The 19,467-nt window shown below is 50.2% G+C and overlaps 1 protein-coding gene across 1 annotated transcript in view; it reads right to left on the bottom strand.

Moving 5' to 3' along the window:
• LOC138489003 (von Willebrand factor D and EGF domain-containing protein-like) overlaps positions 1–19,467 on the bottom strand; it is a 3,370,177-nt gene that overhangs the window by 141,510 nt on the left and 3,209,200 nt on the right. Inside the window, exon 22 of the mRNA XM_069616529.1 lies at positions 2,228–2,323. Coding sequence (XP_069472630.1) covers positions 2,228–2,323 — 96 coding nt within the window. The remainder of the gene's footprint in view (positions 1–2,227; positions 2,324–19,467) is intronic.

The raw sequence follows: 19,467 nt of genomic DNA, 5'->3' as shown, positions 1-19,467 counted from the left end.
AAACTCTGGCCCTTTCTCTCCTCTACCACTCTTTCTTCTTGTAGTGTCCCCCAGCGATTTAACCTCTCCCCCTGGTTTTTCAATATCTACATGGTCCCCTTCGCCCACAAGATCTCTACCTTGACCTCTAACTTTCAGTGTTATGCAGATGACTTGTAGCTCTCTTTCAGGCTACCCTCGGCCTCCTCCTCCTTGCTCATCCCTGACAGTCTATCCGCAATCCAGGCTTGGTGTGCTGCTAACGATATATGCCTGAATGCCAGTAAGACAGAGATCATACTCATTGGGACTCCTGCTCCCACTTTCCCACTTTCTCACCGGACTGCCTCCCTTGACCCTGCGCCCTCACCGACAAATGGTAAAAAAAATGTGGGTCATCTTCGACTCCACTCTCTGCTTCTCTTCTCTTCACACATCTCAGACATCTCCAAAAAGTCAAACTACCAATTGCACCTCCTCAGAGATATTCTACCTTTTCTCACTTTCCCCTAGAGGCTCATCACCTCGAGAGCCCTGGTTTTCTCTAGGCTGGACTATTGCAACAGCCTCTTTCGCAATCCTTCTACTTCTACTCTCCTTCCTCTGCAACTCAACCAGAACAGAACCACAAGACTTATCCTTGGCCTCAAGCCCTGGGACTGCATCTCTTAAGCACTGAAATCCCTCCACTGGCTCCCCGTGGCTGCAAGGATTAAGTTCAAGACCCTCTGCATTATCCACAAGGCTGCCTGGGACCAGGGTGCACACTACCTACAACACTCTCTTCCTAAATACTCTCCTTCTAGAGTACCCCGCTCGTCCTCCTCCAACCCTCTGCGGGTGAGCTGCTTTTACAAACAGAAATTTGGGGGTATATCTTTATCTCTGCTGGTGCTTCCCTCTGGAATAGCCTTCCTGCCCCTCTCTGTCTTGAGCCAGAGCACCTTAAGTTCTGTAAACTCCTCAAGACCTTCCTTTTTTTTTCCTCCTTCTCCCCTGCCAACATCCTTTCTTTCTCTCCACTCTCCTTCTCCTCCCTAACCCTGTGCAGTTTTTGCTGACAGGTTGCCTGGTTCACCTCCAGAACCTACAGGTCCCAGTCTTTTGCACTTGCCTCTGTGCCTCTGCACTTTGTTCAACAGTGCTGCACTTTCAGCTTAAGCTCCTTGAGCAGGGTAACCTCTCAGCACTTACCCAGGGCCCTGCTTGACCGGACTCTTGTCTCCCCCAAACCACCCCTCCTTCTCTGCACCTGTGTCTGTATGTATGCTTGACCTAATGTCCTATGACCAGTTAGTTTGTCTATCCTGCCCCCCCACAGTCTCTCTGCCCCCCCCTGAGCTTGATCTCAACTGTGCCACTTCATGCACTTGCACTTGGAGAAATATCGTCAGGCCTAGTATGCTAGTTTTTCTGTTTAGATTAACTAGGCCTAAGAATGACTACTGTATTCCCTTGTTACCTTCCCGCCTTGAAGCACGTTGAAGCACGTCACCTGTGTGTAAGCACTATATAAATAAATAAATAAAGCATGTGAGATGAATTGAGGAGAACCTTTACATACCACAACTAGCCATTAAGAGTAGAGAAATCAAGTGGACCAGGTGCATTCAGGGTATATTGTAATGGAGGGGGGTGTCAAGGAACAAGACTGTGCAACTTCACTGAGGGCCAGGTGTAATAGCTGGGGGGTGACCTGGCGGGCAGAACAGCACCCGCGAGCAGACCATGCCGGATGCACCGGCACCATTCACGAATGGTGCCGGTGCATCCGACCTCCCATTGAGCCCTATGTGGCTCAATGCGAATGGGGAGTAATGCATTATAGCGCCTGCCAATAGGGAAATACAGGGTCCACCAGGGTTGTAATGGTCCTGTGTTTCCCCATTGCCAGGCACCAGAAATATGTGCAAGTACAGCGGCAGCCTGCCGGTTTTACCGGCAAGGCTACCACCGAACTTGTAATAAGTCAATAGACGGTGGCAGGGAGAAGCCAAACCTAATGACTTTGCAATTGACTTTCCCTTCAGTCAAAATTCAAGATATTCATCCCCTGTTTTGGGCATCTACATAAACGTCTGTTGCAAAATGTATCCTTGTGCAGTCTTTTTGTGCTTCCTACTAAAGATTTCTTCTGAAAATATGTATAATATACAATCATTTTAACACAAATTATAAAGGATAAACTGTAATAACTTTTAGTTGATTTGAGGGGCACATACACGTGCTGCACGTTTATGCTTCTTACCGTTTTGACAATGAGTTCCATAGAATCCACGAGGACAGGAACACGTGTTGGGTCGCACACAGACTCCTTTGTTTAAACAAATAGGTAGACACAAAGCTGCAAGAACAAATGTCATGTTGTCACAGTGCGCCCATTTATAAGTAAACCGACACATTAGCAATGTAACAGTCATCTTAATAATGGATTGGGAACAACAAATGAAGCATAGGCTGAAAGAGGTTGGCAGCCATTATCCTCACATTCCATGCCATTGTTTCCTTTGTTTTAGAAAGACATGCAGTTGCCTGCTTCTTATTCTACAGCCTGATGTGCTTCATTCAGTTCCTATAATATTCAGTACAAATAAACAAACTAAACTAAACTATTGATAAATGCCACACAGTATATATTTACATAAATTAATGATGGAATAAAGACATTCTATAGGCCTCATTACAAGCCAGGCGGAATGGGTTAACGAGCTGCGCTAATGGTGGCGGCCCCGTTAACACCATTCCGACTGATTACGAGGTCCCCTCGCGGGATCCGGTAAGGACGCCTTGTAAAACCAGGCGTTGTTACCGGGTCCCGCGAGGGGAAGAGGGAGCTAACAACAGGCCAGTCGTTATCGGCCCGTTGTTAGCTCCCTCCCCCATTCCCATTGAGCCCTGTGGGGGCTCAAATGGGAATGGGGAAGGTCCGGGTACCTGGAAGGAGGAATTACCGGGCCCTCCGAACTCGGAACGGCCCGGTAATTCCCCATTCAGGGAACCCGGACCTGGACCTGGTTTTGGTGGCAGCCATACCGCCAAAGCCGTAATGAGGCCCTATATATTTAAACTGATACACTTTGAAGTACGTCATTGTTATAATATTAAAGAGGCATTTCTTAACTATGAGCTACTATAAATATGAGTTGCATGTTTGTCATATTATTTATTTATTATAAGAAGTCGGCGAACAAATCATATAGTATCCATTAAAATAAGAATTCCTAGATTACCTTTTATTGTGCTTGATTCTTAACTGGGCGAATTGGCTGCATGGGCCATTGATCTCAGAGAGGAGCTGGCCCCAATCTATCTCCCCTACTGATCGCAAAAATACTACCAAAAGCTATTTATCAATTTACAACGAGGTGGCTCCTTTTCATTCAATGAGTGCACATTTTCTCTGTTGTGCGGGTCCTAGCCATAGGCTTGCTTCAAATGAAAGGTGAGTGTAACGCGGGCATGCTTTCAAGGAAGTGGGCATGTAGATTTCCGTAGATGTATGCAGCAGGTGTGGCACAGAGGTGAAAACCTCACCTTGCTTCCCTGCGATATGATTGGGACCAGGATCGAACCTGCTGTGGGCATCCTTAACTGGGCAAACACCTACTCAGTTGGGCGACCCCTTATCAGCTGTGTCTGGGGATTCAAATTGCCCATGGTGCTACTGTGAAATCATGTATTAATGTGTCAATTTTTTTCAACTGCAGCATTTACTATGTATTTATGGTTTTCATTGTTTATTTAGCCCCTGTTTTTTTAATGGGTATTTACACATAAAACTACATACATACAAGTTCTGTTCTTCTTTTTAAATTGTAATTACTTGATGATATTAAAAGAAAAGCACCACAATACATTATAAAACGCAAATTCCAATGAACGAGATGGGAATAACTCAGCTCCTTACCACCAAAAGGAAACACTCCTTTAACTTCATAACCCGCAATGTGATGATGAATAATTAATACGCGTAAATGAGCATCAACCTGTCCCCATATTCCCCATATCTACAAACTGACAATCACTTTGCTGCTCTCCTTGTGATGGTACAGTGCACTGTGTACACTCCTCTCTCCACCGCCAGCAGCAGGTTTCCCACTGCCCATCTGCATTATGGTTAAATAGAGCAGAGCTGAGGTGGTAGCACACCTGGTTTGTCGCCTGTTGTACTTCACAACCCCATGGCCCCACCCTGTAGTTTCACAATTAACTCTAGGGTGCTCACCTGCCACCAACTTTAGTAACGGCCCTTGAAATGGACCCTAGTCAGTGGGTTATTTTATGACAGGCGTCAAAAATTGCGTGCCTCCCCTATTGTGGCAGCTGCTAGCAGACCAGTACTTCAGTCTGCTGTCAAATGAAAGGAGAGTAGCGAGACCCTCTGAAGGGGAGACCTGCCCATTATGTGCTGGCAACAACTGTGATAGAGTCATCTATCAGTATTCCATGCAGTATTTCTAATGCACCCTGGGCCAACCTCCCTAAACCCAGTGAGATATGGAGGAATGTGGCCATAGTGTGACACCCAGGAGTCCATCCGTTATGGAGAAACATCTAGCTAGGCGTTGGCATCCTGATTAGAGTGACAGCAGAAGAAAGACCAAAGATGACCAAGAAAGATGTGTATTGACGGTGATTGATTGTTTGATTCACTGCCAGGACGTCAAGGCTAGGCAACCGAGAGGTGGATTGACAGATTGCAGTCCTCAAGGAAGCAGTTCCTTTTTTGTTGTTTTGAAAATCCCTCATTGTTCTTCCCAGTACATCTCGAGCCCATTATCATTTCCACAATAAATGTCTTCAATCCTAATTGTATGAGACCCCAATTGTCTGTTGATGCATTGGCCAAGACCCTCACAAGGATGATGCTCAGGTCACCAAAGTATGCTCACGTTTCCACACATATCCATATGATTGTGAAGCATGTAAATGTTGTAAAGATCTGAGCATGCTTTGGTGACATGAGTATCACCCTGGTGAGTACTGTCCTTTGTGTGAGTCTGATATCATTGGAATTCTACACACACACCTGTGCAGGTGCAGAAACATTATTTTCAATCCCTCAAAGTTCTCATTTATGTAAACAAAACATGCACGCTTTTGTACCTGATAGTTTCATTACAGATTGTAATGCCAAATTATACTGAGGGATTTCCCCATCATTCATAATCATGTTTATGTTGCCCAAGCCAAGGAGAGATGAATCACTGATTATAAAAACAAATGTATAGTCACATCTCCTTAATGCAATCTGATTGTAAACATATAATCAATGATGTAATCACAGATCCAATCAATTAGATTCAAAATGGTACCCCCTTTACTGGTTTCTGCAGAAATTGTGGGGTTTGAAGGTTGGTGCATGCCATCAAACAACATTACGTTATTCTGTGACACTCACAACTGTCCTGCAGCTATGTCACTTAATGTCGAGTAGGCCTTTGACCAGATGAGGCTTGGCCAGAGACTAATGTGTACTTAATTCAGCCTCCAAGTTTTCTGTCATGTTAATAAAACATGGCCTTCTTCATTCAGCCTTTTTAATGGTCCTTTAACCCCATGTAATGTTGTCATCTCAATATCAAACTATGTGCATATGCAACCTATGTAAACAATGACCTAATTGTTCTCATCAAGCAAAGCATGTCCTCCCCAGTATTAGTCTCCACGATTTAAGACTATGCTCCAATATTCAGCTGCAAGCTGAATTTGCACAAGAAAGATTCTGAGCTCAGTGTCAATGTTCTGTGGTTACAAAATGACATAGTGCCTCATTACACCGAAGGCGGTAGCCATGGTGCTATTAGTGCCATGGCTACCCCCTTATCGCCGTCGGAGGCCGGGTTCCCGGAATAGGGACTTAACAGCCTACTCCGATCTTTGCGGGACCGGTAAGTCCCCATTGCGGGAACCATTCCCCATTCCCATTTGAGCCCCAATAGGGCTCAATGGGAATGGGGAAGGAGCAAATAACGGTACCGCAATTTGCTGTACCATTATTTGCACTGAAGTCCCTCAGCGGGTCCTGTCCTTAACGTGTGGTCTGACCACACGTTAAGGACAGGACCCGCTGAGGGACCTCGTAGTAGGGTGGTGGGGATTACCGGAACCGGTGCCAGTAATCCCCTACCGCCTTCCGTGTAATGAGGCCAATAGAAACCTTATGGCTTTAAATGTCTTTGTATCCATGTGTCCCAAATGAGAAGAAACAATAGTTAGGTTTCATTTTTCTGAGGAATATAATGATGTAGTCACCATTTTCCAAGCTGTTGTAGGGAAGCTGACCAGCATGTAGTCTGGGACACCACCCTGGTTATTCTTGCTCACCCCATCCACCCATGTTTCCAAAATATTGTAATGTGATTAACAATGGGCCTCATTACGACCCAGGTGGTAAGGGGTTAACGGCGCCGTAAAAGGTGGCGGTGCCGTTAACCCCTTAACGCCTAATTACGAGGTCCCTTTGCGGGTCCCTACCTTAACGGCTGGTTTTACCAGCCGTTAAGGATTGGACCCGCAAAGGGACCTTGGAGTTAATTACAGTACCGCAATTTGCAGTACCGTAACTACCGCCTTCCTCATTTGCATTGAGCCCTATGGGGGCAAAAATGGGAATGGGCCAATGGTGAATGGGGAATTACTGCCCCGCCAACCGTGGAATGGGGCAGTAATTGCGCCATTCACCATGGCGGAATGGGTAAAATACCAGTGGCAACCATGGCGCTACTAGCGCCATGGTTACCACGCGGGTCGTAATGAGGTCTGTGTTTCAATCCCTGGACGATCTGTATTGTGCTCTTATAAAGTCTTGATATGGGCGAACAGGAGGATCCAGATAGTTGCCCACCTCGTGTTCTGTCCCATATAGATTGAAGAGGGCATTATTTCTGTCAACCAATGTTAGATGAACACGAATGTTAAACCATTCAGTAAGCTATGCGAGTTATACAATTTAGAACCAGTTTCCTACAGTACTTAAAAAGGAGGTATGGCTAAGCTTAAGCAAACAGCTAGGAACATGGGAATCATGCTGCCCACTCACCATGGGCCAAGTTGAAATCGTGGGTGTGAAGTAAAGTACAGCTACACTGTACACATTTCCCTCAGTCCAGGGTTCAGTTTAGAGGGGACCAGATGAGTGTGCCCTGGTTTGGAATAAGTGAAATGCTGCTTCTGACTGTGATGGACCTGCTCAAACAATGTTTTGGGTATGGTCAAGAATCGTCTGGACGGAAGGCTATTTAATTTTAAATGATTGAAGTTAGTTAGATGCTGGTTTGACGCCCAGGAATTAAAGGCTCTTAGCCACATTTTATGTCACTGTCCCTATAACGAGGATTGTTGCACCCCAGTTGGAGGTTATCTGCAGTATTATTCAGTGGTGTGAGCCTTATATTTACAAACAATTCTGGTGGTAGCATGTTTGGAACACACTAAGTTACAATGTCCAAGAGGGAGACTTGTTGATCTCTTGCTCAACTTCGGTATGAATGTAATCACAAACAACTGGAAACATGTGGCAGTCTTTAATAACCCTGCCTTGTGTATTCTTGCGTGCCACACATAATAACAATCACAGTCTGAACCATATTGTAAAATTTTCAAAACACATAAATAAGGCGAATAAGGTGAAACATTGCCACGTGCTGTCCAATGAGTTATTGTTGAATTTGATTGTGTTTTGCATTTGATTTTGGATTTTTAATTTATGTGTTTTGAAAAATGTACAATATGGTTCAGTCTATGATCATGACTTAGGGGTTCTGACCAAATTGATTGAGACTGTCAGGGTAATTCATAGAATTCGGTGCACAAGTGGCGCACGTGGCTGGCGCACAGTGTGCGTGTGCGGCAGTCTGCGCCAGCCGCATGCGCCCAGCATATTCATGGATTTTAACATCCATAACCAGCCATGGTGCAGAGTGGCGCAGCGACTCTGCAGTAGCGCCAGTTACGCCCTAAACCCCGCCCCGTGTGCCATGAACAGCGCACAAATCCCGTACATGGCGCACAGGCCAGTGGACCAGCATACAGCCCCCCAACCACGAAAACGTCTGTAAAACTCCCCATGCACCCCTCCGAATGCACGTACCCCGCTCGCGCCAGGTAAATTGAATCCAAAAAGCACCCCCCTTTTGCGTGGGCTGCCTGTGGGGCATGCCCAGGTTGGATGGGGTGCCTGGGTGTATTTGGGGGTGCGCAGGAAGTTTCACACGCAATAGGACCTGTGCGAGTGGGGTACGTGTATTTGGGGGTGCACGTGGAGAATCACATGCGATAGGCCTTCTGCGACCGGGGTACGTGTATTTCGGTGGTGCGCATGGAGAATCACACGCAATAGGCCTTGTGTGACTGGGGTATGTGTATTTCGGGTGTGCGCATGGAGAATCACACGCGATAGACCTTGGGAGCGGGGTACGTGTATTCTGAGGGATGTGCGGGGAGAATCACACACGAAAAGCCTTGTGTGAACGTGGTATGTGTATTTTGGGCGTGCGCTTCGAGAATCACACACGATAGGCCTTGTGCGAGCAGGGTACGTGTATTTCGGGGGTGCGCTTGGAGAATCAGACGCGATAGGCCTTGGGGAGCGGGGTACGTGTATTCTGAGGGGTCCACGGGGAGAATCACATGCGAAAGGCCTTGTGCGAGTGTGGTACGTGTATTTCGGGGGTGCACTTGGAGAATCACACGCGATAGGCCTTGTGCGAGCGGGGTACGTGTATTTGGGGGGTGCGCGTGGAGAATCACACGCGATAGACCTTGGGAGCGGGGTACGTGTATTCTGAGGGATGTGTGGGGAGAATCACACGCGAAAGGCCTTGTGTGAGCGTGGTATGTGTATTTTGGGCGTGCGCTTCGAGAATCATACGCGATAGGCCTTGTGCGAGCAGGGTACGTGTATTTCAGGGTGCGCTTGGAGAATCAGACGCGATAGGCCTTGGGGAGCGGGGTACGTGTATTCTGAGGGGTCCGCGGGGAGAATCACATGCGAAAGGCCTTGTGCGAGTGGGGTACGTGTATTTCGGGGGTGCACTTGGAGAATCACACGCGATAGGCCTTGTGCGAGCGGGGTACGTGTATTTGGGGGGTGCGCGTGGAGAATCACATGTGATAGGCCTTGTGCGAGCGGGGTACATGTATTTGGGGGTGCACGGGAGTATCACATGTGATTTAGATGTGTGAGTGGGGTATGTGTATTCTGTGGGGTGCGCGGGGAGTTTCCCATGCGATTTCACTTGCAGAGCTGGGTACGTGTATTCTGAGGGGTGTGCGGGGAGTTTCACACGTGAATTGGCAGTGTGGGTCCTCCCAGGTGTGCCCTCTACCCCCTCCCCAGCCCCTGCAGGCAGCCACACCACAGTGGACTACCCTGCACCCCTGGTCATGTCCCGTAGGCAGCCCATCCACCCTGGGCATGCCCCCCAGCTAGCCCACATGTCACCATGCACTAGTGAGCACCGAATCATGTCCCCCTGCACCACCACCACCCATCCAGCATTGACGGGCACCTGCCAGCAGGCCCCAACCCATGTCCCCCTGCACCCCCACCCATCCAGCATTGACGGGCACCTGCCAGCAGGCCCGACTCATGTCCCCCTGCACCCCCACCTGCCAGCAGACCCTGACTCATGTCCCCCTGCACCCCCACCCATCCAGCATTGACGGGCACCTGCCAGCAGGCCCCGACTCATGTCCCCCTGCATCCCCACCCATCCAGCATTGACAGGCACCTGCCAGCAGGCCTGGACTCATGTCCCCCTCAACATGTCATAAAGATGCACATTCATGGGCCTCATGTCCACCAAAATCCCACTGCATGCCACCCCAGTCTTGAGACCCAATCAAGTTTCCCATCCACCCCACACTGAAAGGCCTATTTCATGACACAAACCAAAAGTCAACTATGTACATCAACACATGTCCGTCACACACACACACTGGGTGCCAGTGAATGTGTAAACCCACATTGTCATTGTGACATGCAGTAAACCAATGAGCGAATACCACACATGGAAGTAATAAATCAAAATGTATTTTGCACAAAATGAAGGCAATGGAATGAAAACATGAAAATTATTTTCAACAAGAAAAGAAATGCATGTCCAAAAATGAAAAAAAGAAATGAAGTCTCAATCCAAAGTAATCCAAAAGAAAGTTAATCCAAACTCTCCGTCCACCAAAGCAAATCCAGAGGAAACGTAAATTGTAAAATCCATTAATCTATGGTGATTTAAAAAAAATGATTGCTCATAAATCCACAGTTCAATTATCTACAACGATTCAATCCAGGGTCCATGAGCCCAACGAAGGAAATGAAACCTATAAAAAAGCCTACCTAATGAAGAACTACATACAAAAACGTGGGGCATTGTCCAAGCGTCCCAAAAGAAATAAAAAAAGAAAGGAAACCTAACACTAACTAACTATATACAATGGCGGTGGGCAAGTCCTACGGCTCACTCTGTGATGTCATGGGCCAGGGTATCATCGAACTCCATGTCAACATCCCGGAGGCGGGCCTCTGCCCTGGCCCTGAGGTCACGCAGGGATGCAGTCATGGCCTGTTCCAACTCCCTGCAAGTTGCCTCGAGGAACTCAGCCCGCCTCAATGCCCGGCGCATGGAGAAATCCCCCCTGACCATGGTGAGCTGTGCCTCTTCCGCCAGCTGCTGCTCCGCATCTATCCGCTGGCCCAACCGCATCCACACGGAAGACACTCCCATTCCAGGGTCCTCCTGCTCTCTGGCCGATGCCTGCCCCTCTGATGTTGATGGCCCCGAGCCATCATCGCTCCCACCTTGAGCCTGTTGCTGCTGTCCATGTGCCCTGTCCGATGATGCCTGCACATCCTCCATCTGCTTGTCTCCAGTTGGTGGGGTGTCCACCCCTGCTGGACCTCCGACTCCCAACTGTAGTAGGGATGGGATCTCCACCAAGCTGGCTGTGTTGGTCGGGCCAGGTCCACAGGGGGCCCTGGTGGAATCTGGGCCGGAAGACGGCAGGGAGAACGACTGGCGCATAGTCTCCACAGAGGAGGAGAGATCCGCCAGAGTGCACGACACATGTAGCAACCCTCCGACCATGGCCCCTCCCAACTGTGCCACATTGCCACGTAGCTCTTCGTGATGGCATGTGTGGTCCCCCCAGGAAGCACGCACGTCATCACGAATGGCACACATGCGCAACGCGACACCAATCAGGACGGAGCCCATACGGTCATAGGACTCCTTGTCCGCAGGTAGTGGAGTGCCAGATGACGTGGGCCTCCCCCCTACCTGCGGACGGGCCTGTGACGGGGCATCCCTGCTGGTGCATGGTGGTGCAGTCACAGGGTCAGGGACAGCGACATGCACAGGCCCCTCTGCGGCGACCTGTGCTGCCTCCTGCCCCTGGCCCTGGACTGCACCACTTGCAACAGTGGTAATACCCCCACCAGGCCCCATGTGTGGCTCAGTAGCGTGCTCCTCCTCCTCTGTGGAGACCACCAAACTGGATGTCTCCGCACCATCTTCCGCCATTGCAAGCCTCTGTGGGGGCTCACCCGGCCCTTCCGCTACAGCCGTAGTGGCAGATGCGTCACCAGTCCCCTCGCTGCCGGATGATGGCAATTCCTGGGAGGGTTGCTGGGCCTCGCGTCGCTGCCCGGTGGAGGCATCCCCGCCACTTTGCTCCAAAGCGCCGTCTCCGCCCTCGTCATCACTCAAGGCTCTGTAGAGGGAGACATAGAACACAAGCGTCAGGGTACTGCACAATAGTCCCCTAGACAGGAAGCAATAACACATGAGTGCCACTGTCAAACGTCACTTCCATCCTGTCCCACCACAACACATCGGTCAATGCAGGCAACACACATGCAGAAACAGGCACGGTGCATGTAATCAACATCAGCATCCATGTACAAGGCCTCTATTGACGTAAAGGTTTGGCTTCAAACTCGCATGCATCATGGCTCATACTGATCCCATGCACACACATCACCAGAGGGTCATGCATCAGGGCTCGTACACCACAGACACAGTGCATACAAGGGTGACTAGACTGCACGGACATGTGTCATGCATCCATGGTGTTTCACAGTCACACACACGCTTTTCAGACACACAGACATTTACACCATACATGTACATGAGAGCAGCACCCATCTCCCACCCCCCATCCATGTCCAAGAACAGAGACAGGCATGCATTCATGTGTGCATTCCGCATGCAGCTCCATATGTTTCATTGGAACACATGCACCATCAATGTGATTCACGCATTACTGGTCTCGCATGCATTACCATGATGTCCCTGCACAGACACAGCCATATATGGCCTATGTAACACATACAGGCAAGTAGCTGACTACCAGCACACTGCAACATGCCCTGTTTCACACAGCAATGCATGGCCACTTACCGCTCGACTCCAGACAGCTCTTCCTTCTAAGGATCTGGACGTGGAGCGCTGGGCTTATGCGTTCCAGGGCCCTCATCTGGATGTTGGTCAGGCTGACCTGGCACCCCTCTGCATCCTCTGCCTTCAAGAGGCACTGGGCCTTGTTGAGGGTCCTGGAACTGAAGTCCTCCCAGCACTTCCGGACATGCTTGATGTCGTGGGTTGCCACCCCCTCCACGTTGATGGCAACCACTTCATCCTCCCAGATCCTCTCCCGTCCTTCCTTGTCGGCGCGCGATGATGTGAAGAGGGCATCATAATGCCCCAGAACTTGTTCTACCAGGATACCAACTTCCTTGTCACTGAAGCTGGTAGCCCTTTGCCTCTCTGGCTGGGGGTCACCAGTGGTCTCTGATGGTGTTTGCCCCAACATGGCGACCCCCGAGGCAGGTGTGGGTGGGCAAACTGGGTCCTGGGGCTGGGCTGTGGAGCGATGGTATCCCAGTCGGGAGTCTTCTGTTCCAGCAGGGTGGATACAGCAACTGGACCCCTGCAGATGGTTGATGTGCAGGAACCAAATAGCAGGGCACGTGGGCAGCAGGCAGGCAGCAGCAGATGGCAGGTGGGAGAGCATGCTCAGGGATCTGGGGGGCAGGAAAAAGGCCTTTTGGGCAGGAGCGTGGTCTTCCGTGTGCTGTCGCGTGGCCAGCTTGATACAGAGTGATTTGGCACGTGAAAAAAGTGCACATCAGCGTGTCATTCGAGGAAAGGCCCTTAGCACATAAGCACGTCTGTGACGTAACACACACGGGCATTTCCCTCAACACGGGTGCATAGTGGATCAGCACGTGAAAAAACCACACGTCCGTGTGTGAATGTGTGCAATCCGAGGAAAGGGCCTAAGCATGTAAGTGACGTGATGCGCGCAGGCGTCACCCTCAGCACGGGTAAAAGGTGAACATGGCCAGCAGTTCGTTGTACGTGCCTTTCGTGGAGACCGATGTGTGTGTTGCTACTTTGTGTTGTTTCACGCACCATCACAACTTCACAGCGGATCAAGGACGTATCTCTTCTTTTGGCAGGGGTATTGGCTATGCGTGTTTTTCATCATCATGCTAGTCTGAGGGTGAGTCGCGCGCACAATTTTTCCCACTGTGGGTGCCCCTGTATATCGGGTACCCGTTTTTGAGGTCATAGTAGCCTGTGTGTCCCACGCATAGACGTTTTTCGTGTTCCTGGGTGCCACCACGTAGGCTGCAGGGGTTGCGTGCACGGTTTTACTGCAGTTTTGGGGTGCCTGAACGTTGTGTGACCCGTCACTTAATCACTGTCGTCACATACAGCCTTGCAGGTGCAGGGGTGCTGTTAACATCTTGCATTCCACCCTCTTCACCCCAATTGCCCAGGACAATTGTCGTGTACACCTCCCATTGGCACTTCTCCATCTGTACCGGCACTACTCCATCTGTGCCATGGTTGGGAGGCCACCAAAGGTGAGGGGCACCTCAGCTGGGCGTACTCCTCATGGTGGGCATGGTCAGGGACGTGGCCGGGTGACCAGGGAGTAGGGGGACTCCAGGATGTCCAGGGTGGCCGCAGAGGGGGAAGAGGCAGGAGTGCGCCACTTCGGCACGATGTTGTGCCATGTGTTGGTGCAGTCATGCCACCAACCCCTGTGGTTCCGGGATTTGCAGCTTCTGCATCTGGCACTGGCACCCATGTGACCCGGCAGTCCGTTTCGTCGACTCCCACGTGCCCAAGGGTAGTGGTAGCTGCAGGTGCAGCTGTGGACACCACCACCCAGTCTCAGGGTCTGCCAGTGCAGGCTACGTTGGCACTTGAAGTGTCCATGGAAGATTTCCAACAAGGCAGGAGGAACACCGTAGGTGCACGCAGGGCTGCCCTGACTGAGACACGTGTCCCTGGGGCAGTAATGTCATCTGCTGCCCCGACCAGCCAGATGTTGGCAAGTGCAGGGGCAGATGCAGTCAACAACACCCCGGTTGTGAGTCTACCAACCAGGACAGTCATGGTCAATGACCCTGCCGCAGCGGATGTTGCTGCACAGGGTCTATTTGAGGGCACCCAGCAGCCACTGGTCGTCCTTCCACTTGCCACTCCCTTGGCTCAATCCACCGGTGCCACTGGCCATACTGATCAGCGCAGCATTTGCCAGCCAGGGTCCACGCCACTATCAAAGAGGAGGAAGGTTGCACCTGCAGCACAGGCTGGGACCCCACACACAGCCACGACCTCCTGCACATTGAGGAAGAAGCCTTTCTGTACGCAGGAACTGGACTTCTTCGTGGACTACGTGCGGGACCACAACTGTGACATGCTAGTGGAGCCTAATCGTCAAACCACGGCTGCCCATGGTGATACCCACTGGAAGCAAGTTGCGGAACATGTGAGTGCATTCGGCCATGAGGTGCGCATGGCGCAAGAGTGCAAAAGACATTGGAATTACCTCAAATGCAGTGCTAAGGAAAAGTGTGCCTCAAATTATAACATGACTCTGGTGACTGGCAGTGGGCCGGCACCTGAGGAGGAAGACCTCACTCTGCACGAGTCACTTTTTGCAGAGTTCATACCAGCTGAATAGGTCGAAGGAGTGGGAGAGATGCTGGACTTTAATGCCCAGTCCAGTGACTGTTGCTGCATGTTTGTCGAGGCCATGTATGTTTTACTTGTGTGATGTGTTGTGCATGACTGCCACTACATGTCATGTGTACATGGTTCAGATGTGCAAGTAATGCAATGCTTCACTGATGCATGGCTGCTCTGCAGGATGGTGGACATGTGGAGCAGACGGGCACTGTCCTCATCACCACAATTGCACCCTACTCAGATGCTGGTCACCTGGATGCCCCTCTGGTCCATGTTCCAGCTCACCGGCCCTTCTGCATGTAGCCTGGGGTGTCCTTCCTCTCAGCACTGGGACTATGTCATAGCATGACTGACGTGCATGTGTCCTATGCCTGCTTGCGCATACTCCACGTAGGCATGCTCCCTTGCCCCTCAACCCCCCCATACCCCAATATCACCTTTGCACTGGTCTGCATCATTTCAAAGTAATGCAATGGCCTGTTCATGTGTCCTGTGTACATGCTAACTTCCACCATCCAACCTGCTAGACACATGCAGTGGGGTACATCCTTTGTACTTGATGCAGGGTGTGTCACTTGGACTCTGCAGATGTCAGATGCTCCGCAGGGAAATGAGTGCCCATTCATGCTCCATGTGCATTCCATGCATGCCCCTATGTGTCCTTGACTGGATGATCATTGTAGTACGTGTCCAGGGTGACCTACATTTCATGGCATTTCATCAGCCTTCCCATGGCCTCTGTGGCTCAGTCCTGTGTCCCACACATGTTTAGGGTGTGACAGTCTGTGTGGATCACAGGCCTCAGCCTGTTTCAGGCCCACTGACTCTGTCCAACTGGTGTAGTGTCTTCTGTGCATGTGGGTGTACTACTGAGGGTTCATCATGTGTCCTTCTTACTGTCCCATCATCATCTGCTGTGTTGTCAGTTGACTCAGATGATGCAATTGATGCTAGTCAACACTGTCTGCCAATACACAGGTCTCTGGTCATCCTTTTGATACCATGCAAGGCATCTCTGCATTTCCACTTAGGGGGAGGGGTGGTTTGCTTGTAGCCATGCAACCCATTGCATGCACATTTCACGTGATGCCTGAACTTGACCTTGCACTGCCTTCACGTTTTCTGATACACATCATGAAGTACTTGTACATGTAGATAGTGAGTATCGTACAAATGTTCTGCACTGCATCGAGCCACTTCTGAGCGTTATAACACCATTCTACATGCCTAATCACAGAAGCAATGTCAAGTTGAACTGGCATGCATGGCAGGTTCTCTTTTGTGTGTGACATGTCTGCTTCATGTGTTGGCTGTCCGTGTGATGTCTATGTGTGTGTGTGTTGTTTGCTTCTAACATGTGTAGTGATCTTTTTTTCTCTCTACTTTTCAGATGATGACGCAATGTAGCCAGAGGATGGTGTTGTCATGCCAGGCACAGGCACAGAGTTGCTATCACTACAGCAACCCGGCACACATGGGGGTTGTGGGGTGGTAGACCACGAGAACCCACATGTGCTACAGACCATATTGTCTTTGGCTGGCAATGAGTCCAGCCCAGAGGACCACTCTGACGTCCATGTCGAGTTGGATGTGCATCTGATCCATCCGTCAGGGGTGAGTGATTCTGATGTGGACACTCCTCTGTCCACGACACCTGCCCTGAGGGGTCAGACAGTGGTGGGACCTCCGCCTGTGGTGGATCGGGACGCAGAGTCACCCTCCACACCAGTCGCTGAAGGGCCTGGGCCATCACGTCAACAGGGGCATGTAGTCGTGCAGCCGCGAGCGGTGCCAACCCAACGAGGACAGCCGGTCCTTGGGTCCCGCAGGTGTCAAGCCCAGCAACGCGGTGGCCACGCGCCACTGAGGTATACTGAGTGGGAGCAAGAAATGACTGCCAATTCAGAACGCCAGGGGTAGCAATGGAAAACATTGCTGTGAGCATGGAGTGTGTGGCCCAATCCATGCTCCCACCTGCTAGGCAGGTGCTTCTCCAGCAGAGGGCGGCACAGTCCATGGCCCAATCGCTCAGGCTGGGCATGGCGGCCTCAGACAGGGCACGCCAGGCTGAAAAGTTGTCTTTGCGTCAAGCAATTGCTGCTCACTCAGAGGCACAGATGGAGGCCCTGAGGGCTGAGTATGAGTCCCTCAGATCCACTCTGGGTGTCCTCGTGATGTCCCAGAGGGTGCGGTCAGAGGAGAGGTTTGAGCAGCTTGAGCGTACCGTCTCGGCTGAGCTATATGCTTGCCGGGAGGTGTATCAATTGTCCAGCCAGGTCTTGCAGGGAGAACTCTGTGTTACACATGTTACCTTGCAAGAGGAAGCACGCGTATCACGGGAGGTTCTGCATGGAGACCTATGTGTCATCGCCGCACAGAACCAGGCTCACCCCTCTGGCAGACTTGCTGCCAACGAGGGGCAAGCTGCGGCTAGGCGTGGTCAGGCTCCTGTGCCACGTCCTCCTTTTCAGGATGAGCCAGACACGGACAACAAGGTATCTCCCACACAGGTCGGGCTGTGCAGGCCTTGAGCCCATGGAGGTTTATTTTTCCTCAACATCATCGCATGTTGGTGTTAAGCTGTACCCTGTACCTTCTCCCCTCCTGGGTGCCACCCCCCCGGGTCATAGTGCCATTTCTGATTTTTCTTTTTAGTTTAATTAGTTAACATTCGATTTGATAGTTAGTTTAATTAGGTAATGTAGGTTTTTTATAGTTAGTGTAATTAGTTAATATAGTTTAAAATTGCTTGTCTATTGTGCTTTCATGTGACAGTGTGGTGCTTTGTAGCTTTTGAAAGCATCCACTGTCTGTTCCAGCTGGGCCCTTCAAGCTTGTCTCATGTATGTATTTGCAGCTTGGGGTCCTGACTCACATAAGCCACTCCTGCTTCCCTTATCCATGGGCTTGCAAGGATGGTTTGGTGTTACAGTCTATTTCACAAGGGCTTTTGACTGTCATATCTGTGGCCTGTCTGCTGCTGTACTACTTGTCTTAACGCCCCTAGTGGGGATTGTAGGGGTCTTATCGACAGCATTTCAGCATTAGAAATGGGTGGTTTCAGGAATCAGGTGTCCATAAATTGCTATACATTGTGTTGTATGTTTATTTTCTTTAATGTACATGGGCTTGATGCACTTCATGCTGTAGAGAGTGTCCACTACCCTTTGCCTGTCAAAGTCACACGGATGGTGGGATGGACTCTGATGTATGTCTCTGACATGGTCCAGTCACAAACAGCATGAAGAGACACACACAGGTGACTTTCCTGCATTAATTTTGTGTTTTGTGCCCTTTCTGCAGGAGAATGAGCCTCCAGACCACATTTGCCGGCAGACCTGGACCAGTGTACGTCTGGCAGCTGGCCACGTTCGATGGTGCAGACATGCACATGTGTGCGCTAGCAGTGCCACAGGGCTTGTGCTCATACATCCAACAGAAGCAGACGTGTTTCCAGGAACTCCATGCAAGGTGAGCAGCACAAGTGGCACACACCACAGCCAACCTTCCACTAGGCCTGTTGCACATGCATGCTAAGTAGCGCCAATGACAGTGAACTTGGACATTTATTGGTGTTGAAGCGCACAGTACTGCTAAAATGAGTTGGTGGACACATGGCACGTTGCTTTCCAAATTGTCAGGGGCACATGCAGGGGCTCTCGCACATATCCTCCAGTCCACCATGTTCCATTGAAGCAGATGTATAAGCCCATTAGCGTTCAAATTCTGGAAAAATAGAGCTGCGCACAGGGACACCCAGCAAGGGACAGACTGGTGTGCAGTGCATATCATTTGCATGTACAAATTGACACATGCACTACCTCTTTTATTTGGGGGATGCCAGTACACTACTTGTACTGAAGTCGTACCTCGCTATATGCATGTAGCTGCTTAACCAGGGACCATTGCATGATGTGTGAATCTTGACACATTGGTCTTCCATTTGCCATGCGCCCACGTGCGCTTGACTTACTGCATTGACAGTGTATGAACCATCACACGGGGAATCTTACATATGGGAACGAAGCAGCAGACAAGAGTGTTTGTTTGTGGAGGATTTACTTGCTTTGGGGCATGAATGGTGGTGTGTGTGTGTGTTATGGACACATACAGATTAGTAACTCTTACTATCTTTGCATCATTGAACTGCTCATGTTATCGGACCTGAGAGTGCGCAGGCAGGAGGCCAGCACTCACCCCAGAGATAAGTCTCTCTTTGACTTCCATTTGAGTCATTTGGTACAATGTGCATGATGTACATGTTTATCTAATTGAGTATGTGTTATTGGGAATAGTAGATTTTTGTCATTTCCCTACTTTCCCTTGACAATCCAACTCCCCTCTCCTGCCCCTCTTTCCGTTTATCCAGAATACCAATGCCTGTCCAGTCAACATATCCCTGACCCTCCTTCCCCACTGTGGTCTCAGAGGCCTGTGTAAGTTTGACCTTGCAGGCACCCAGACCATAGAGTGGGTGGTTGGTTCGTGCCACTCCTGCGCG

The sequence above is a fragment of the Ambystoma mexicanum genome, chromosome 9 (genome assembly GCF_040938575.1).
Source record: "Ambystoma mexicanum isolate Mex_15411 chromosome 9, UKY_AmexF1_1, whole genome shotgun sequence".
In the NCBI taxonomy this organism is placed as follows: Eukaryota; Metazoa; Chordata; class Amphibia; order Caudata; family Ambystomatidae; genus Ambystoma; species Ambystoma mexicanum.
Note: the sequence above shows the minus strand (reverse complement) of the source record. Positions and strands in the feature narration are given on the sequence as shown.